Here is a 22,625-nt window from a genome sequence, read left to right on the forward strand (position 1 = left end):
ACTTGAATGGTTGGTGAGATTGTTTAATATGTGTTTTGTGTTGTCAATGGTACCAGTAGATTGGGTTTGTGCATGTATTGTACCACTATATAAGGGTAAGGGAGATGTGCATGAGTGTTGTAATTCAAGAGGTATTAGTTTGTTGAGTGTAGTTGGAAAAGTGTATGGTAGAGTATTGATTAATAGGATTAAGGATAAAACAGAGAATGCATTCTTGGAAGTACAGGGTGGGTTTAGAAGAGGTAGGGGTTGTATGAATCAGATTTTTACAGTTAGGCAGATATGCGAGAAATATTTAGCAAAAGGTAAGGAGGGGTATGTTGCGTTTATGGATCTGGAGAAAGCATATGATAGAGTTGATAGGGAAGCAATGTGGAATGTGATGAGGTTATATGGAGTTGGTGGAAGGTTGTTGCAAGCAGTGAAAAGTTTATACAAAGGTAGTAAAGCATGTGTTAGAATAGGAAATGAAGTGAGTGATTGGTTTCCGGTGAGAGTGGGGCTGAGACAGGGATGTGTGATGTCGCCGTGGTTGTTTAACTTGTATGTTGATGGAGTGGTGAGAGAGGTGAATGCTCGAGTGCTTGGACGAGGATTAAAACTGGTAGGCGAGAATGACCATGAATGGGAGGTAAATCAGTTGTTGTTTGCGGATGATACTGTACTGGTAGCAGACACAGAAGAGAAGCTTGACCGACTAGTGACAGAATTTGGAAGGGTGTGTGAGAGAAGGAAGTTGAGAGTTAATGTGGGTAAGAGTAAGGTTATGAGATGTACGAGAAGGGAAGGTGGTGCAAGGTTGAATGTCATGTTGAATGGAGAGTTACTTGAGGAGGTGGATCAGTTTAAGTACTTGGGGTCTATTGTTGCAGCAAATGGTGGAGTGGAAGCAGATGTACGTCAGAGAGTGAATGAAGGTTGCAAAGTGTTGGGGGCAGTTAAGGGAGTAGTAAAAAATAGAGGGTTGGGCATGAATGTAAAGAGAGTTCTATATGAGAAAGTGATTGTACCAACTGTGATGTATGGATCGGAGTCGTGGGGAATGAAAGTGATGGAGAGACAGAAATTGAATGTGTTTGAGATGAAGTGTCTAAGGAGTATGGCTGGTGTATCTCGAGTAGATAGGGTTAGGAACGAAGTGGTGAGGGAGAGAACGGGTGTAAGAAATGAGTTAGCGGCTAGAGTGGATATGAATGTGTTGAGGTGGTTTGGCCATGTTGAGAGAATGGAAAATGGTTGTCTGCTAAAGAAGGTGATGAATGCAAGAGTTGATGGGAGAAGTACAAGAGGAAGGCCAAGGTTTGGGTGGATGGATGGTGTGAAGAAAGCTCTGGGTTATAGGAGGATAGATGTGAGAGAGGCAAGAGAGCGTGCTAGAAATAGGAATGAATGGCGAGCGATTGTGACGCAGTTCCAGTAGGCCCTGCTGCTTCCTCCGGTGCCTTAGATGACCGCGGAGGTAGCAGCAGTAGGGGAGTCGGCATTATGAAGCTTCATCTGTGGTGGAAATGTGGGAGGTTGGGCTGTGGCACCCTAGCAGTACCAGCTGAACTCGGTTGAGTCCCTGATTAGGCTGAAGGAACATAGAGAGTAGAGGTCCCCTTTTTGTTTTGTTTCATTGTTGGTGTCGGCTACCCCCCAAAATAGGGGGAAGTGCCTTGGTATATGGATGGATGGATCAAAGGAAATGGTCTGGAATTATCAAGGTTTATTGGGGTCTTTCCATGGTTTAGCTGTGAGAATTACTATGGCTTTTTGATAATTACTGTAATGTTACAAACACTACATTGGATAAATAATGTGGTTGGAGAAGTCTATAACAGTATCATAGCATTAATATCTATGAAAACTATTAGTTTTAATAGCAGGAATTCTTTTTATCGAAAAACTGTAGAGAAGTGAGGGGAACTCCAACTTGAGTGTGTGCTAGTTGTTATTTTGGTGGCGAAGGATAATTTACTAACTTCTTTTTGTAGCTAAAACTTTAACATGCTTCTGTCTTTAAAACATTTTGTGTATTTTGTGAGTTTTTTATTTGAATTGATTAAGACTTATCTAGTATGTATTGAATCAATTTTAATAGTGAACCCTGTTGAAAATGTTTTGTATTAATTGACAGCACCTACGGACACATCTTCGCTCTGTGTATAACTTGATAGAAAAACTGAAATGTCTACAAGAAAGGCTATCGTCAGCTGTAGTGGCAGAAGTCAACGCAAGGAAAAGTTTCAAAGATGATATAAAGGTAATGTAATTAAGTATTGTTGAGTTTAAGATTTTTTCTAAGATGTGGTAAGGGAATTTTTGGCTTGCAATACTATATAATTTTTTTAGCCCGAATGGTTTTAAACTATTCAATTTCTATTTTAGCTAACCCAACTGTATTTCCAAGCACATGATATATGGTAATGGATTTACCCTGTGGAATGTGTAGTTAATCATAAAAAAGTTTTTATTATCCCTTTTATACAGAAAATACTAGTCTTGATATACTTGAAAGTTTTGTATGACATAAACATTTTATTTAAGAAAACAATAAAAAGTAGATTTAACAAGAGAGTTATTCCATACTATTAAAGAAAATGCTGCAGACAAAGCTATTAAGTACAAGACAACCAGAGTGGTTGCTGACAACCCAGTTGGTGATTGTTATAGAACTAAAATATTTGTTGTGGGCCTTGGTTTATGTATGTATGATGATTTAAGAAGGTTGATTAAATGTCAAGATGTAGAAAAATTCAGGATCTAATGTTTTCCAACTATGCAATTATCCTTGACAAGCCATAAAAGCAAGTTCTCATTTATTCAGTTTGAATTTTAATGGTAGACATGGGAACTACCAAGAAGAATGATATTACAAGTGTCATGTAGCACTTGTAAGTAACTGTATTCCTATATTTGTTGATGAAAAATGCACACGTCAATCCTCTTTCAAAATTCCATCTTCCGCTTTGAATTAAATCCAAATAATGAACCTACAACTTAAAAAGTTGAAAGTGATAAATTTTTTTGTTATTTCATGCCATTTTAAGACCTCAGATTTTTAACAGGAAACATTCAGTTTGAATATTTTATTGGAATTAGATAATGTATACATACATAAATACACACACGGTCATAGAGCTGCATAAGACTTAAAAAACTGGAAGTGATACATTTTTTTTATTACACGCCATTTAAGACCACTCGGCTTTTTGGTAGGAAACATTTAATTAGAATATTTCATTGTAATTAGCTAATAGGCCACCATTAGAAACTGAACCTTGCAACATACAATGTCAGGGCCCTGTCTAAGGAAGATCTTGCTGTGTTACAAGAAGAGCTAAAGTAAATAGTCATATGATGGATTGAAAAAGAAATTAGAAATGGGGAATCTTGTAGAGTTAAAAGAGGGCCATATATTTTGCTTCAGAGCATGAAAGGAACAAAGTAAATGGAGTGGGTTTTCCTATAATAAGAATCTTGCTGGTAACATACTGTAGAAGAATTTTGTAGGAGAGTGCTTGTGGTAAAATTGCAGGAAATGATCAAACCAAAAAAAAAAAAAAAAAAAAAAAAATTATAAACTGAAGATCCTTCCAACAACATCCCATACAGAAGAAAAAATAGAAACTTTTTATGAAGATCTGGAGATATATATGAAAAAACATGACTCAATTTACATTTGTTTAGGGCAATTTCAATGCTAAAGTAGGTCACCAGAGGAGAGGAATATCAGCAGTAGGTAAATTTGGAATAGGCACAAGAAGTGAGAAAGGAGATATGCTTGTTGAATTTGCTGAAAGAACTCATCTTTTATGAAAAGGAACACAGAAAATGGACAGGGATAAGCCCTAGGGATGATATATTCCTATGTGGATACAAACTTCTGAGGCATTTAAATGGGTTACTTCTAGTCTCGTTTTCAATAACTAGACAATCAAAAGAAAAAGGCATTTGATTGCATCACAATACAGTTACCAAGCAATCACAGTGCAAGGTGATGTCGTTTGATGCTCTTCACACCACACCTGGTCGTTGTGTTAAGAGGACGTATCCCTACCTCTCTTTACGATCTAGACAGCCGCATTCACCACGCATACCCTTATCATGCTTGTGTCTTGTGTTTTTTATTATTCACTGTTACTTGCGTTACTATCATTATCTGTGAGTTACGAGTGATTGCTTTATGGCTAGTAAGCCTAATATCATGCGTCAATGTCTCGACCGTGATGGATGTCCCTGTGGCTCCTTCGTGAGTTGGGTAGATGTTGATCCGCATTATGTTTGTCCCCCTCTTGGCGTGGCAAGGGATGTTCAGTGGAATCACCATCCGAATACGATAGTGAGTGGCCATTCTACCATTGGGAGAGATATTCTTGTCGCAAGAAATGAACTAAGCGAGATTGCTTTCCTTCTTCATCCTCTGCCAGCTGTGGCAAGAAGCAAAAGTTCATTTCTGCGGCTAAAGTTATCCCCAACCAAGTTCTTCATGTCAGTAACCCACTGAAGCTTCAGTCACGGATGACAACGGCCATGGTAATTTTGTTAATGCATTATAACCGAGTGTCGATAATGTAACGGAGCCAGATCCGATCTCAGTACCCCCAGTTCCTAGTAACCATGTTACAAATAGATCTCCCTCACCTCCCACAATTATCTTCAGTGGGGATTCTTACATGTCTGATTATCCAGAGAAGATCTTTCTGCTCTTTGAAGTGTTGAAAGTCTTTCTGCGTTCCTGTTCATTGAACCCTAGTTAAGACTGTTATTTCCCCTCGTACTGAAGTAGCCTTGTTGAAAGACCCTTATTACCAGTCTCCAGCTTGTTCCCACGAGCTAGGCCTGCCTCGTATACCCAGGGGTCCTCGGCATCGATTACCTCTAAGAGAGTTCCCAATACGCACTCCAGGACTCCTCATCCTGTTATTACAAGGGTGGTCTGCACCACAAGACTTGGTAACGCAAAGCCGTTCTAAACAATCGTTTTCTTCTTCTAAGCTTATTTGCGCTAAGATATCGAGCGTAACGAAACCCTCATTGATTCCCCCCGAATATTATCTATTCACGGTTTAGCCAGGCAGAATGTTCAGCTTAACAAGTCTCTACGTGCCAATGTTCCTTTGCGTGATGCTATCACTCCAGGCACCACCATTCCTGTGCGTTAGGAAATTTCTATGTGGGTAGGTCGGGCCAACAAGTCCAAGTGAGTCATCATGTCCACTTGTAATGACGTCACTCCATGCACCACCATTTTGACGCATGAGAATATTTCTCCGCAAGGCAGCCATGTTAATTCACTCCATGAACTTACTACCACTTCTGAAGCCTGTTTATAAATAGCATACCCTCGGGGACATGCTAGCTAGGAAAAATACAAATTGTTTTAAAAATTTGTAGTATTGTTTTTGTTATTCTAATGTTTAATCTAAAGTATATATTAGAGAGCAGTAAGAAATCAAGTTACAATAGCTTGGGTAAAGTGAAAATTATTTTTGGACTACTGGTGAACAAAAGTACCCCTTAGTAAACTGATCTAAACTTCTGGTGTGTCAATAAGGAAGCAGAGACATAAGTACTGAAAAAGAAAGTGGAAAAAACTGTCAATAGGTTTGATTATTTAATGGTAAGATTCAAGGCCTGAGTATGTTGAGAAAAAAAATCATATTACATGATAAGGTCATTGAGAGGTTTGGCATTCGGCAACTTTTAGATAAAATTAGGGTTTTAAAGTTTGAGATAGTTTGGTCTTATGAAATTACCTACCTTTTTAGGTTATTTTCTCACAAGGACTATGATTCAGTTTTCAGATCTTTGCTCTCATTGTAAGCATTCATTTCTAGTTTGCAATTTCTTGGGATACCATCTATTACATTTGAAACATAATATTGACTTCACCTCAAAACCTCTGTGATAGTATTCAGACATGGCCAGTTTGGCTTACCTACATTACAATGCTTAATTTGTATTAGTGAATGAAAGGTACCTTATTTCTTGTTGACACTCAGGAAAATAAGTAAATTGTTCAAGTATATTATTTTTTAGTTTTAATTTTACAAAATTACATAGAATCACGTGACATTTCAAAATACTGAACTTTGTAAACCAACTCTGCTGCATTTCCTATACAATGTAAAATGTAATTGTACATTACCTTGAATTGACATTATCATTTACACTATGTAAAGTATTGAATATAGTAATGGTTACTGTGGAACATGTTTTCAACATTTCATATTTCCAGGGCCTTCATATTTAACATTTCTCCTGGGAACTGTTTCATGTTCATAAATGTAATAAGTACTGTAAGTACTGAGCTTATTAAGCCATGGTTCCAATGAATATTTAATTTTCTAGGTTAGAACAGAAGCTGGTGAATTTGGTATTTCTGGAGAGCATCAGGAATTAGAGAAGAAGCGAAGGAAGGAATTTTCCAAAGTTATTCGTAACTTTGTAACGGACCTTGAGATTTGTACTCGAACCTATCAGGTAAGTAATTTACATGCAAAAAGTTGTGAAATTCATTTTTAAATGGTGGGTGAGTCCCCTTAATTTTTTTCACTCCATATCTTTCTATTAATCTTTGGTACTGTTGTTCAATTATAAATTTTTCCTAATTCTGTGATCAGTCACTATAAATTTAAGATGTAAAGTTGATTCTACCAGTTTTGGCTTTTCTTTTGTGAGACTCTTAAGTTTTTCTTTTAGAAATTCTATTACAGTTGTAACCAAATTATGAAATAAACTTCTTAGTCAAGTAGTTAACTGGCAAAGCTTCAAAGGTTTAGTGTGAAAGAGCTCACCATTGTCATATAGATTTATAATCCTCTTATTTGCTTTCCTTTGTTTTTCTCCTATTTAGTTTATTCTTTACTTCTGTATTTCTTTTTCAAAAGGTCTATTTTCTCTTGTATCCTTTTGGCTTGTTGGATTCAGTTATTCTAATTATTGTTGCAGTGTGGCCAGCAGTTATAGTAGTATAGAAAAAAATCCCTTTTTTGTTGTCTTTCAGACTGTTGTTAAGACCTTTTTGCTGATGTTGACACAGCACGATGACCAAAACCTTCATCTTCTTAGCACACGACTTGATTTCAACTTATATTATCATCAGCGAGATCACCATCTTAATCAGAGATTGACTTATCAGCACAAGAGAAAAAGTTTGGGCACATCTTTTACGCAGTAACAAGTTTGTGACAAAACATTTTTGTTTGTGGGAGGAATACTATATTGATAATTTTATATTTCAAAATACTACTAAAATTGTACACAAACATATGGTTGTGTAAGGTTTAGGACAAGAATGAATTACCTAATAAGAAAAAAGGTAAAGTGTATCAAAAGATTTTTTTATAGTGTATGATCTGACAATGTTTACCTGATGCACAAGTCCCATGTCAAAATGTTGATTTTTGTTTAATGAAAGTTTGAAGGCATTCAACATTTGCTTTTAGTACATACTGTAGTGGTAGTTTGCATAATTTCTTTCATGCTTAATGTTTTATCATCTTCAAGATGGGCTTCATGCTTCCAAGTTCATTCATAGCACATTCGAGGTTGTTGACAAAAGTTTGGAATATTTGGTGGAAAGGGTTTATTTAATTTCAAGGTTTTCTCTCTTACTGCTAATGTACCATACTCATTGTCTGCATTCCCAAGATGCTCAAAATCTACTGTAATAGCCATATTTTTCAACCAAAGGAAACAATGCTTGGTGCTTGGTTTCATATTACAATGAGGAGTCTAGCTTTGTGGCTAAAATTTCATGCAAGAGTGAATTTAAAAGTTGAATATTTTTTTGTGCGTGATTCTGGTCATACACTAATACAAGCTTGCTTATTTATACCATGGCTTTCAATTGTATATGTATGAGACAGAGTATAATTTGAATTGATACTGGTTGTCTAGTGGTGCAATCATTTGAAAGTCAAGTACAGATAAGTGATCAAGATCTGTCCTCATTTGTGTGCGGATGGTAACGTAACACTATTAGTCCCATATCCCTGACTTCTTGTAGCCCATTTTCTTAATATTTTTGTCATGCTATTTATTTTTGTCATTTTTATGGTCGTCTTCAGTTGTATCAAGTAATTGTAGGAATTCATTATTTTGTCAAGTTTTGCATTATGCCCCTTTAAAACTATATTGCCTTTGTACAAGTCTGTCCTTCTTACTGTTTTATTTATTAATTTTTTTATTTTACCAACTTATCCCATGACACCTCTTGTTACAAGTTCAAACGGTCTTTTTTTTCGGCCTGTGGACACTACATCTCCTTAGCCAATGCCTCATTCATACTGTAGTACAAGCTTCATAATGTACTCTGGCCATTAATTTAACATTTGATGGTAATTTTTTCAAAATACTTTAATTTTTATTTCCCATGTGCTGGCTACATAGAGTAATACTGTACAATAAAGAGTACAGTATAAACAATAGAAATACCCTCAATATATTGTGGCCCATTACTAGACTGAAAAGTGCAAATATTTCAAGGGAATTGAGAATGTGTCAATGAAACCCTTATTAAAAGTTTGTATCTAAGAACCTCATGATTAGCCAAAGTAAAGGCAGCATTAAAACCAATTTGTTTTAAGTCTGGGCTCGTATTCACTGACAGTAATTTTCAGAGAAAATGTATGAAGCCCTTCAAAGTTATCATTTTAAAATTGATCTTGCATAGCAAGTTGAAGAGTGGCCCACATGACCTTATGCCTGTGTTCAGAGAATGTAGGTCACAAGTATTTTGATTTGGTGGCCCACTTGATATACCCCTTAACAGCAAGGATGGTCCAAATTTAGCTATTAATGTACTATGTGAAGAAAAATCACAGGTACTTTCTTGTCTCCTAGGCATGTAGGCCATCAGAAGTCAAATGATGAAATTCAATTGTACATAAGTAAGCTCTCAGATTATATTTTAAAGCACTATACAGTAGCAGTTTTTCATTTCCTGATCATGGGTCCGCTACATTTACATTGAAATCCACTGAACCTTGGATTGTGACTAAACAAGTTGTACAGTATTAACAATTTGTGATATTGCTGACAAGCCACTGGAATAATAATGATTTCTTGTCTTGGTAATTTCCTTATATTTCACAGAGCTTTTTTGTAATGGGGTTAGTTCATGTCAGTATAACATAGAGTGTAATCTTTTAAATATATTGGTAAATATAGCCATGGTGAGAAAAATAAATTTTGGTAATTTAGTAGTACAGTAATACATCGGTATGCGAAAGTACTTCGTTCCAAAAAGATGGTCGAATACTGAATCATAAATCCCCATTACAAATAATTTAGAAGTGAATAATTAGCTAGTAGCATGACATATTAGCTTAAAACAGTGATGCAGTTATGTAGTTTTAACACAAACAAATATAATAACTCACACTAAAATCTCAATAAAAATAGAAACATTAGAAGTCATCTTAACATGAGAAAACTTACCTGTTTGGTTGCGATATGATGGCGTAAGTGGATGGCGGTGTGGAAAGAAAGGTAGGAGTTATTGCCGGGAGTGGGAATCCTTCTCTATAAAAACCTCTGGTAATTGATGTTCCGGGGTTTCTTCCCTTCTCTGTCGCTTTGGGGCAGGTTTCTCTCTAATTAAAAACTGATCCAATGTTAGTTGCTTTTACCGTCTTTGCAGAATTTTATGGTAATGTGACATTACATTATTGTTGAAAAGGTTTACAATCCTATTGGTTACTACGGTATCAGGATGGATTTTTTCAACAAAAGCTTGAACCTCCTTCTCCCACTTAGCACATATTTCTTTAATAATTGAACCTGGGATATCCTCCTTCCCTTCCTCCTCCCCAGAAGACATATCATCAGCCAAAGTCTTATGCTGTTCATTTTGAAGGTGTTCCAACTTCTCTGTAGTAATCTCGTTACTGTGGTCTTCCAATAGCTCGTCGTTATTGTCGACCTCCAAGTCTATGTTTTGTCCCAAAGGAAACAATGTCATTCACAATTTTGTCACTGAAGCCCTCAAAATCTTGCTCTGGTATACAATTCATAGTGCGATAGATGACTTGGTTCCATGCATTATCAGTAAGGTTAACGCAATTAAGAATATATACTTGGTTTCTCCAAAATTCTTTCAAAGTTAGCCGAGTGTCATTAGTGACTTCGAAACACTTCTGAAACAAGGCTTTAGTAGGTAATTTCTTAAAATTAGAAATAACCTGTTGATCCATTGGTTGTTGCAAAGGAGTTGTGTTAGGTGGCAGATATTTACCTTGAATAAAGTCCAACTCATCAACTTAATCCTCATCCAAGCTTGGAGGGTGAGCATTTTAGTGGTAAGTTCTTTTCTTGCAAATAGGCTTTCACACTCAGTGCAAAAACTTAATGCAATCACTCAGTAAAAAATTGACGGGTCACCCTGGCATTTGAATTAGCACGCCACATGACAGGCAATCTATTCTTTATAATGTTATAATGTTCTTTTTTAACACCCTTGGGCTGTCGGTATGATAAACTAACAATGGCTTAATCTTAAAATCTTCACTTGCATTACTGCACAGCAGAAGAGAAAGTCTATCTTTCATTGGCTCTTGCCCTGGTAATGCTCTGTCTTTTTTTTTTTCTCTAAATAAAGGTTCTCTTCAATTTTTTTTTTTCCAAAACAACTCAGTTTTGTTGGCGTTGAATACCTGTTGAGGCGTATAACCTTCTTTGGTTAGAAGTTCACAAAACTCGGCGACAAAATTATTGGCTGCTTCCTTATCTGGACTTGCTGCCTTTCCATGTCTTATTACGCTGTGTATTCCACTTCTGTTCTTAAACTTTTCAAAACACCCCCTACTAGCCTTGAATACATAATCACTGGTAGCACTTGTACAAGGGGCTTTCTTCACTAAATCTTCATAGATTTCTAGCGCTTTTTTGCAAATAAATGCCCCACTGATGCTATCACCTTGTAACTTTTCAGTTATGAAATTAAATAATAACTTTTCCACTTCCTCAAGACTCAACTTGGGAGCAGGGATCTCCAAAACGTCTGACATCTTTAACAACACCGAAACACAAAGCTACGAAAACAACACTTCCGAATCTCACTGTTGCTAGATAAGGAATGAGGGTAGAAGCGTGGGTAGTGGTAGGGGTGGGGGGGGTGGTAGTCATAGTAGAGGGCAGTAGTTGGATGCAGAACGGCACCTCGTAGTATCGGGGGATATTGAGGAAGGAGAGGACTAATTGGTAAGGGACCTCTGGTAGTGGTTCTAACACGCCCCAGTTACTATAACGACACTCTCTATTAGAGTGAGTGAGCTGGGTTTATTCCTGGCATTTCATGCAACTTTTTCTCTGGTATTTTTAGCAGTATTTATACCTTAGAAATGGTGCTTTAAGGAGCATTTCACTGGGCGACACAGGTCCCTCGCCCAGAAATAGATTTTTCCTTCGTCAAAATCCCTTTATTTTTTAAGATAGTCGATATCATTGACTTAGCCATAGAGTATTCGAGAGCAAGATCCAAACCACATTCCATTTTTGTGCTTGGCAATGATTTCCTTTTTCAGTTCAGTAATTGGTCACACTGTTCTCCTTTTTTACTTGACCACTTTCATTCTTATTCTTCTTTAGACCCATGTTTAAGTGCTAATGAATTAAAATAGATATATAAAGGATGCAAAACAAAGATATAGCGCAGTGGAATACGAAAAATGAAGCAGAGCGTATAGAGTGAATGTTTGCGTTCGTCCACAACAGCAGCCAACGTGTAACTGATGGCGTTCAGCTTAGCGGGCTTTGTCTCGCACGTATCAAGTACCGAATATTTGTTCGAAAACAGGGGCATTTTTCACTCGAACTTTGGTGGAAAAAATTATTTGTTCGGGCTTTGAGAATTTAGAATACCGAGGTTCTACTGTACAGTGAACCCTCGCTACTTCGCGGTTCGACCATCGCGGATTCACCACTTCGCGGATTTTTTTCATAACCCATATACATATACATATTGGTAATAACAAAATCAACATATTGTACTGAATAATCAATATAATCGATGCAAAAACTAACCTATACACAGATGTGTACAGTAAATGCGTTTGTTTCTTCATTGTGATCAGTGTTTCTTCATTGTGATCAGAGAAACGTAAACAAAACATTGGTTGCCATTTTTTATCGTGGTTTTTGGCGTGTTTAGGAAACGCATGATATAAAATCGCCTTTAATATTTGTACCTGTTTTTGTTTAGGGTACTGTAGTACATGCATTAAGTGTTCTGTACATTAAAGGGTAGTTTGTTAACAGTACTACGTACAAGGGAAGGTTTTAAAAGTCTGAATATACTGTACATGTTAAATAAATAGGTAAATATGGTGTCACTACTTCACGAATTTTCACCTATCGCGTCCGGGTCTGGAACCTATCTACCGCGATAAACGAGGGTTCACTGTACAGTATAAGATTGAATATTAGTCAATATTCATTCATTACTTTTTTTATCTCGGATTACTTCACCCTTTTGGCCAGACACGGGCTATGTAACTTTACAGCCCGTAGGCATTTGTTACCTTTAACAGTAACAAGGGGGATTTTAAGCCCAATGTCTGTGTATATGACAAAATATTTATAGAATATTGCTACTCCCCAATAAACATATACATACATAAACATAAAAAGACTGATATTTGTACTTGTACAGTAGTTTTTAAATATGACTTATGTTTGATTTGTTTTGTATAGACCATTGATTTACTTTAAAATTATACTTTCCATCCTCTATAACACCCGGCTCAAAATCAAAGTTTTTTTCAAATCCATAACAACTTACTGTGGGCTTGCTTTGGCTTATAGAAAATAATTTTACCAGATTGTATCCATCACCAACTACCAGTTTCATTTCAAAGGGAGAAGTAAAACCTGTTGTAAGGAAGATGTCAGTTTTTTTTTTCTTTAAATAACAAAACTTAATTAAATTCATATCTGCTATTGCTGTGAACTGTAAATTTATGTGTAATAAAAATGCATCTATTTTGTAACATATGATTTAACAGAAAAGACTGAAAAGTAGAGTTTATTTTATTTACAAGTCTTTAATGCCCATATAGGTATTGGAAGTAATTTTATTTGCTCACATTATTTTGTACGGTAGGGTGAAGTCATTTTTCAAAAGCATTGGTTGAGTAAAATAGATTATGTATTGAAGTTTTCATTTTTAAATTAACTCATACTTTACGAGGTTTTAGGAATGTTTATTTCACTAAATGTAGGAGTTGATATAATTCAGTTGATCATGGACCTTTTGTTGTTTGAGTATTCTAAACAAAGGAGAGTAAGCTCCAACATAACATTAATGATATGATTTGGAAAACTTAAGATAGTAACATTGGTGCGATATTGTTTTGGAATATTTATTTAGTAAAGAGACTTCTAGATTTTTTATTCATGTTATGTGATGGTAAATTAAGGGAATCTCATATACAAAGTTCTGTGGATTGCAGAGCCTCTTTTGTTACAGTAAGAAATTTTTGATGAACTATTAGTGTTTTATAATAATAATATAGCTATTTTTAATATGTGAATCTGCTACAAGTAACGAAGCTTTCTGAACCGTGGAGTTATTTATTGCTTTTTTATATGTACTGTATTATCACTAGGTAGAAAAAGTTTTTATATTCCTAGATGTAGACCTTCATGCACTGTATACACGAGTATTGCATATAATGTATGTATCCTTCCTTGTTAAAGTGATCTTAAGGCTGTCTGAATATTTCTTATGAATATATTTTGATTTTTCCAAGTCAGGCTCGATGAAATATTGTACTGTAGTCTTACTACAGGTGACTGTAAAATGAGAAGTTAAAGCTCTGTATTTAGTTACATATTGCTATGGGGTTGCTCTTTAATTGAAAACAGCTCAAACTTCACATATAAAAAGGGGCATTAGAAGGATTACCATCGAGTGGTTTTACATTGGCGTTATTTTTGTCACTGCCTAATTGTTGAAAGCTGCTAAAACAGTTTTAAAAAGACTAGAATAACAGTTGTCATAATAGGACATTCTAATGGAAGTTGTATGTGTAATGTATACACACATTTTTTTCCACTTATGGAGATGAACAATTTTATGTCCTTAGCCCTGTTTGGTTAAAATATCCAAAAAAGGGGAGCTTGATGGAGTGAAGTGGAGAGACTCAATGACTTGGTTGATATTCACAATTCAAGAATAATTCTGCTGAGCAGTAGCATACAAACCCATGTTAATTGTTTAAGTATGTTGAATCCCCAATTATGAAAGCATTAAAGGAAATTAAAATGTTCATAGTGCCAAAGCTGCAGCTACTAAGGTCAAATTGAATATTATTTGGCATTCCAATCAGCAATTCCTCTACCATTTTTTAAACCTTTCATCCTTAATAACTGAAAAATTGAGTCTTAATTATGTGAAAGAGCACAATATTAAAGTAATTTAATTTTGTCTTTGAATTGATTTCACTCATAAATTGATTACATTAAATCTAATTTATTTATAAATTGATTACATTAAATCTAATTTATTTATAAATTGATTATTTTAATTCAAATTTGGATTTAATGTTCAGTGAGTTTACATAATTCCAGAATGAGCAAACCAAATGACCTAATCCCAGAATTTAGAGTACATTGCACAGTACTACTGTGACCATTAAATGTGTTTAATTTTCAATCAAAATAAGAGTACAGTTATGAGCTTTGGAAAAAACCCCCTTAGAAAAGCTGTATTAAAATATTCTGATTATCCAATTATTTTATATTTTAAGAATTGATCTTTATTGATAGACTAGACATGTGTGTCAACAATGGTGAATCAAGAAATAAATAAACTATTAACATCTTTAAAGGTGTTAAGATTATAATTACCAGGGAAAACCACAGTAAAGGTTGGTAAAGGAGAAAGAGAAATTGGAAGCAACTCTGAAATTTTTTATTTCTTACGTAATATAAGAGCTATTGTCCTGATAAGGGTTACGAGTCTGCTTAATGAGAGGGTCACTCCCGTGGTTCTATGGAACAGTGGCCAAATAGTAATTATATAAAAGACCTGCTTGCAGCTGTGATAAGTGAGGACGGGGTCTGATGAGAAATAAATGTTGCTGGCTTTTTGTCATTTAATAGTAGAACTATCCAATTGCCAAAGTGTGATTTTGTATGAATTAAGTTAATGTTTCAACCCATAACTTGGGATTCTCTCAGCACCATTAAGGTTTGTTTTTGCACTAATTATGCTCAAAATGTGTAACAGTGACAATATTTTGCCAAATTTCTTTTAAAGATTTACAGGAACTAAATTGATGTCCTAAATAGGAATATGTATGTTCAATTTGATTTTTGTCATTTGTCATGCTTATATTTTATGCAGTATGAAAATAACATTAAATAAAGCATTGACTGTTATAGTAATTTGTACATAATTGTTGTTACAGTATTTACCACTGTAATTTTGTACTATTGCAGCTTTTACTACATTATTTTACAAGGGTATTTCTGAAACTGAAAAATAATAGTCAGGTTTATATAAAAAAAAAATAGTACAACTACTCATTGTAGACTATTTTCCCTTCGTACAGTGTACCGTGTGACAAAATTTTTGGATTCCATCAGGTGAAGAAATTATTTAAAGTATTTATTGCAGAATATTTTTTTTTTCCACAGGGTACCATGTAATAATTTTTTTTTCATTCACTTGTGCACCTCTGCTGGTAACTTTCATGAATATTATTATTGCTTCCTTCATCTCTGGTAGAGTTAATGCCCCAAGGGGTCATGATAAATACTGATGCATGTTGTGCAAAACTTGAATGAGGACAGTGGCTATCCCCATGGCAAACAACAACCCTTTAACAAAACAAGTTAAAAGTTATTCATAAGATATTTTGGACCCTCTAACATACAGCTTAGACCTTTCTCCTAATGACTCGCCTTTCATCAAAACTGGACCTTGTGATTTAGAAAAAAATATTGGTTACTACATTTGACTGAATTTCAATAACAAAAAAAAATTGTCATTTGTTGCAATAATTGTGTCTAAGGTGACATGGGGAATAATAGTTTACAATGTGTAGATTTTAAACAGAAGGAAAACTTCATAAATCTTAGTGGTTTCATTTTCACATCCTGAAATAGGTGCTAGCTTCCAGTTTAATCTCCATTTTAGATTTTTCTCAAATTAACAGAAGTAATTCTCTGAAATATCCAGTATTAAAACTCATCTTTCAGTGTTAGAAATAGTCAAAACCAAGGTAGTAACATTAAAGCATTCCTTACAGCCAGTTTGCACTTGAAATGTATTCAAGTTTTTTTTCATTTAAAAGGGACTTGGATATTCTATACTGATTAATATATAAACTGATTAATTTCTTTTTTAAGTTGAAATCATACGGCAGTTCAATTGTGTGGTGCTCTTGTAATGGTAGATTTTGTGTGTTTATCTCTCAAGTATATTTTGTAGCTTGCCCCAAATTTGGGTTCATTTTCAGTTTTTCATTTTTGTTTCAATTGTGATTAAATGAGAATGAATGCATCATAACGAGAGAAAACACGAATTGTTGCCATATGTCTGAGTTATTTAGCCTTTAGGGCTATTTCAGGTTGTGTCCAAACTTATATTCTAGTACAATATTAATTTTGTTTATATAATCAGCAATACTATGCCAAATATTTTTCTGTATTTTTTATCAAAAGACAAATTTAATTCTAATCTACATTCAGTTGAAGCTAAAGGAAAACCCAACAGTATTAGTGAAAGTAAAGATTACAAGTGGGTGTACTCATGAAAAGAGCAATGTGATAGTTATGAACTTTTATGTTGAATAAGAAAATAAGTGATCATATTTCATTATGAATGTAAATGGGTAAGTCCACTGATGAACTTCTACATAGATGAGAGTAGCATGATGGAGTTGATACTTGATATAAGCTAGAAATGGTATTGAAAAAGTAGTTTTAGACAGGAATTGATAATCATGTGAGTTTTGAGTTACATGAGAAAATGGTAGGATATGCCAATTTAATAAAGTTTTGGTGTGAAATTTTTTATTTTGTTACACTTGGCATAGCTTTGGATAATCAGTGACATGAAGGTAGACTCATTTCGAGACACTTCATGTAAGGATGTGTGTAGTGTTTCTTTCGGCACTAGATATATTTTTTTCTACAGAAATATATACAATGGTTTACAAGATGTGTCAAAACGTGCACATAGCTTATTTTTGTTTAAATAACTATAGCACTAATAAGAATATATGAAGAATTTCTTTCACGGATTCGCGTTATATAGTTAGTTTAGATTTTTGCACCATCAAAGCAATGAGGGTTGTAACATGGGATAGTAGTTGAATGTAAAGAGAAAATAATCTACTTTTAAGACTTTTGAATTGTATTGGCAAACAAAAGTGTAGTGTAGACTAAAAAACTAGAAGTAAAGGATACACGGTAGTGTACTGTGAAAAGATAAAAATAAAGCAGAATTATACTGAAAATATTAGGACGAGAAAGGAATATTGACCAAAACAGTAAAGGATGATTATTAGAAGTGAGATGAAGCTGTATCAAAGCTACCAAAACTTAAGACCTGGGCTTGAGATTAGGTTGTGGTTAAAGCCATTAAAGGTAGCTTTGGTGGCTTTATCCCTTAAATTGTAATATATCCTGCACTTTCTACAAATTCTTTCCAGTTTTGTTTAATTCTAAGTTTTGTTTCTTTACTCCTTTTATTCTATCAATATATTTTACACAATTTATCTCTATATTTTGAATGAGATGAGTATATTAATTTGCATAACCTAGTCAAAACAAAACAATACCATATCAGCTGCTTTTAGGGATAGTAGTACAGAAAGTTGATGTTTTGTATAGTCTGATATTTTTTATTGTATACGCTTTTGTTTACAAATACAGTAAATAAATTATTAGTAGAGGAATTTTAAGTTTTAACATTTTAAATGCAAGGTACTGAAAATATTGTTGTAAAATATTTTTTAAGCAATCATTCCATGACCTTTAAGCAATTACTCATTATTTTGGTCTATGCTCAAGTTCATACTGTATGTCTGGAGTTTTTGTGCATACCAACATTTTTTTTTTTCACATTTAATGAAGTTTCTGGTTTTGACAATGTTTCGCAGAAAAAGCCTGGAAATGACTTTGTCATAGGCACAAGATACTGCTACTTACAAGTTGGAGTGGAGCTTTTGAAGTGTTAATATATTTCTTATATAGAATGTTGTACTTTTCTAAAGTCCAGTGATCTAGTTTTTGTAATAAGTTCTTCATTGTAATATATGTAAATAAAATATTGATACTGAGATCTTAGTTTTTTTTTTTAGAATTGAAAAACATTTGTTTTTTCTCCATTTCAATAAATATTTTATTATTATTTGTCATTGCACAATATATTTCTTGTTTGGAATACACTTTGAAAGGAAGCTTATGATAATCAACCTCAGTAGAAGAAAGAATTTGAAATATGATAAATTTGTAGATAATTTGTATTTTTCCTAACGATAAAAACCTTAGCTATTTATTTAGGGGTATTACTTTCTGCGAAGCTGAAGTGACGAACCATTAAAAAATATTGAGGGTTAACTACCCACACCGCTAGTTAGCGGGGGGTAGCTTGCTACCACTCCCAATCACACACCGGTGATTTAGCTCACTTTGCTTGGAGGTAGGACTTCAAGGGGGATAGGGCTGGTGGGCAAGTTTGTATAAATAGTCAAGGTTTGTATCGTTAAGAAAAATACAAATTATCTGAAAATTTGTCATTTGTTCCGTAACTGAAATACAAACCTACGCTATCTATTCAGGGGCGACTTACCCATTAGGAAGGGTGGACTTCCCTGCCAATCTGGCTTTTGGCTTTACCAGGGGGCTCCTTATCTGAGTATGTTAGTATTCAAAATAAGGAGTCCCTGCGCCTCGGTAAATGCTACGCAAGGTCCGCGGCCTACGCAAGCTGTGTGTTGAGATATTTAGAAGTGTGACTGTCTAGGTAAAGTTATTCCAAGTCTTTCATAGGAAAAGCTGTTGTAACCAAGACTTTACCAATACCACCTCGCCAGGGTATGGGGACACAACAGTATTAGCTTAATATTAGGTACACAAGGGAGCATGGTTTACCTGCAGTGGATTGAGGTCAGCTTATGCAGAGAACCCAAGATGCTGCTTTCCCCAAGAGGGGAGGATGAAAAGAATAAGAGCCAGTCAAATCTTTTCATTCATGCAGACTAAAACCAGGTAACAGTGCCCTCAACCTTCTACTACTTGTCCAATAAGGAGCTTGAGGTATACAACCAGCTTTTGTGCAGCCACCACAAGACCGATAGAGATCGTATCGAGTTCCTGTGGGTCACGTCTTGCAGGAGCAAGGTTGTGAAAGTCACCGGGAGAATTCACACCATTTCGTGTAAAACCTGCGTCACAGAGTAATCTGCATAGAAGGGCTAGGGGCATAGCTATGTCCCTGACATCATGAGTCAACATGTTGGGTGAGGATCTAGAATCAGGGCATAATTGGTGACTGAATCCAGCAGAGATGCTGTTTTGGTGATCCTCCTTTAGTTTCTCCCCGTGCTGATGACAAGAGAAAGTACCCGGGTGGGCTGTTGCTGTTCTCTTAAGGTAGAGCCTCATACCTTACCCCGGGTACAGTAACAGATGATCTGGATCGTCAGTTACCGAGTGTAGACTTGTGTAAGATCCGTCACCTCGGGAGATTGTATCTGGTGACATACTCGCAGACGAAACTGAACGTTGCCTTTCACCCTTCTCATTAATGGGCGATGTGTAAAGAGAGACCATGAAGTTCCTCGACTCGTATGACTGCTGTCAAAGTGTGTAGGAACACTGTCTTCTAAACCAGGTGAAAATTTGTTACCTGGTGAAGTGGAACATAAGGAGGTCTCCTTGGAGACCGGAGAACTTGAACCATGTTCCGAGAGGAAGGTCTCAATTCCGACTGGGAAAAGGCAAGTTGTAATTCCGTATGAGTTAGGAAAGCATCTAGCGATGAGAGGATGTCCCTTGCTTTCAGTTTGAAGGCGAGGCTTAAGTGTGAGTGATCGTCTTTACCTGTTGAAACTGAAAAGCAAGGTGTTTTCCTCTTGTATATACTCGAGGATTCCGCTATTACTGGAATAGAGATATTGAGTGGAGAGAGGCGCTTTCCCATGACACCAACCACAGAAGACATTATACTGCCTGGTAGGCTGATGCTGAGGAATTCCTCAGATATCTAGACAACCTTTTTGAAACTTATTGCGAAAAGCCTCTGTGAGAGAGGAGGTACTGGGTAGTCTCCAGGCATACAATCATAGCAAAGTTATAGATTGTGGTAGATGTCGAAGTGTGGTTGTCTGTGGTGTGGAGAGGGTTCTCTTGGAGACTATCAGGAGCTGCAGAAGGTTTGGAAACTGTTCTGTGTAATGCCATACAAAGCTATGAGAGCCCTTGAGAGGCTGACCAATGTCCTAGCCTTCTTGAGTGCCCTTCTCCATACAAGTAGGGAGTCATTGTTGTACCCACCGTTCTTGGCATGTTTCTTGCTAGAGAGCCTTGGGGTCTAGAACTGGGGAGCAGCGGAAGCCTGAGGTTCAGGGGCGTTGCGAACAGATCCCTAGTTGGAGAACCCGGTTAAGTCGGGACTTTGTCGGCTACGAGATGAATCCAAAGACCATTCGGTACACCTTATCTGAGATGCTGTGCACAGATTGTCGGCGAGTACATTCCTCTAGTCTGGAACGAAGCAGGCTGATAGTGGTACTAAACGGACTTTGGCCCATCTTAGTATTTATACTGCTTGATGGGAAGAGGCTGCGAGCAAGTTCCTTCTTGCTTGTCGATGTGAGCCACTATGTGGTGTGTGGTGTTGTCGCTTATCATCACTGAGTGGCCCGTTAGGAACTGATGAGGCTGCAGAAAGACTGGAAAGTTGGCCTTCATCTCTTAAGAGAGTTAAGTGAAGGTACTTTCGGACTCTGTCCAGAGGGCTGAGGTCATGTGGTGCAGCACTATGGTCCCTCCTCATCCTTCCCCGGTCTGAGGGGTGGGGAAGGATGAGAAGGTTATACCACTTCGCAGATTCTCGACTGAGACACCCATCCCTTGAGGTTCGTTCAAACTTCTGGTCCCATGGGGGTCAGAATGTATGGGGGATCGAAGGCCTGATTCCAATCGGACTCAAGTCACTCTGGGCTGGGAGTTCTTCTCGTTTTGAGAAAGTTTTGTGGAGACTGGTGTCTAGAACCATTCCCAGATACACCAGTCTTCGGAGAGGGAAGTAGGGAAGACTTCCACAGGTTTACCTTGATCACTGGATCTTGGTAAAAAGACTTCAGAAGTTCCGGTGCTAATGCAAAGTTGCCACTGAGTCTGCTAAGGTCAGTCAGTCGTCTAGAAACGGAGGAGACAGAAGTCGATCCTGTGAGACCAGGATGGGTGTAGTGGAAAGACCGAAGCACAGTGCCCTGAACTGGTGTTTCTTGTTTGTCTAGACTGAATCTTCAATCCTTCCTAGAAGATGGATGGTTTGGGCCTGGAAGTATGCGTCCTTTAGGTCCAGCTTGCAAATGAAGACCTAAGGATTTAGCCCTTGTCCAAACTCCACCATGTTGTGGACATCAACCCAAAGGGACAGCTCCTTGCGGATCCTTTCGCGTGGGAGATTGTTGACGCTGGGGTCTTGACTTGTGGCGTAAAGGATCGGACTGATAGAAGTAAGGCAACACTTAACCCTACCATGCGCCCTGATGGGATTGATGCTATTCCTTAGAGCAGCATCAGTCTGGCGAATGTTAATCAATGGTTAACGGCTGGGTATCGTGGTTACTGTGCAGTTGGAGAGTGCTCGCTAGTAGTCACCTGTCGACAAACCGCTGATGAGGGTTGTCGATCGTTTGCCGATCACTTTAGTGGATTGGTGTAATGGCGAACTGCCAGTAGCGAGAAGTGTGTTGTATACCTTCTGATCTAGGGAACCACGGGCAGAGGTTGACTAGTAAGTCCGAGTCACAAACAGCTGGCGAATTGTCTATGATCGGTGAATCAGCGATCTGTGAGCCAAAGATGGTAACTGACAGGCAGATGAAGGCTGTCTAGTCAGTCAGCCAAGGTAGGTTGGCAATAAATGAGTTGGTAATCTGCTTGGAGAGCCCTGAGAGACAGCAGAATGGTTTAATGATAGTCAGTTGGTGATGGTGAGCCATTGATGATCAGCGATCGATCGCGGACCGGTGATTGGTGAGGTAGAGATCAGCAAGCTGACGATTGGTTGGTCAGAGATCAGCAAGCTGACAATGGGCTGGTGAGAGATCAACGAGCTGAGGTCGATGATCGAAGAAAGATAGCTGCCCATCGGCGATCTAGTGATCAGCAAGCTGATGACTGGTTATCGACTAGCAATCGGCGATCGGCACGCTAGCAATCTGAGATCGTTAGTAATTGGAGAGATTAGAGGTCAATGATCAGAGAGAGATGAGCTAGCAATTGGCGATCTGGTGATCGGCGAGGTAGCGATCAGCAAACAGTGATCTAGCGATCAGTTGGTTGATGATTTCTTGTTTACTGACGGTGGTACTGTCAAGAAAAAACTCCAGAAGAGACGGACCAAGGGTTCCCTGTGAGGAGTCTTGACCAATGGTAGATGCATTTTG

General features: G+C 36.8%; 1 protein-coding gene across 1 annotated transcript in view; it reads left to right on the top strand.

Annotated features, from left to right (window-relative positions):
* Nucleotides 1–18,281, top strand: part of LOC137639847 (gamma-tubulin complex component 3 homolog) — a 166,309-nt gene extending 148,028 nt beyond the window's left edge. The window contains exons 15-17 of the mRNA XM_068372104.1: nt 2,120–2,245; nt 6,337–6,468; nt 6,992–18,281. Coding sequence (XP_068228205.1) covers nt 2,120–2,245; nt 6,337–6,468; nt 6,992–7,165 — 432 coding nt within the window. The 3' untranslated portion in view covers nt 7,166–18,281. The remainder of the gene's footprint in view (nt 1–2,119; nt 2,246–6,336; nt 6,469–6,991) is intronic.
* Nucleotides 18,282–22,625: the final 4,344 nt, after the last annotated feature.

This window comes from Palaemon carinicauda, chromosome 4 (genome assembly GCF_036898095.1).
Source record: "Palaemon carinicauda isolate YSFRI2023 chromosome 4, ASM3689809v2, whole genome shotgun sequence".
Classification (NCBI taxonomy): domain Eukaryota; kingdom Metazoa; phylum Arthropoda; class Malacostraca; order Decapoda; family Palaemonidae; genus Palaemon; species Palaemon carinicauda.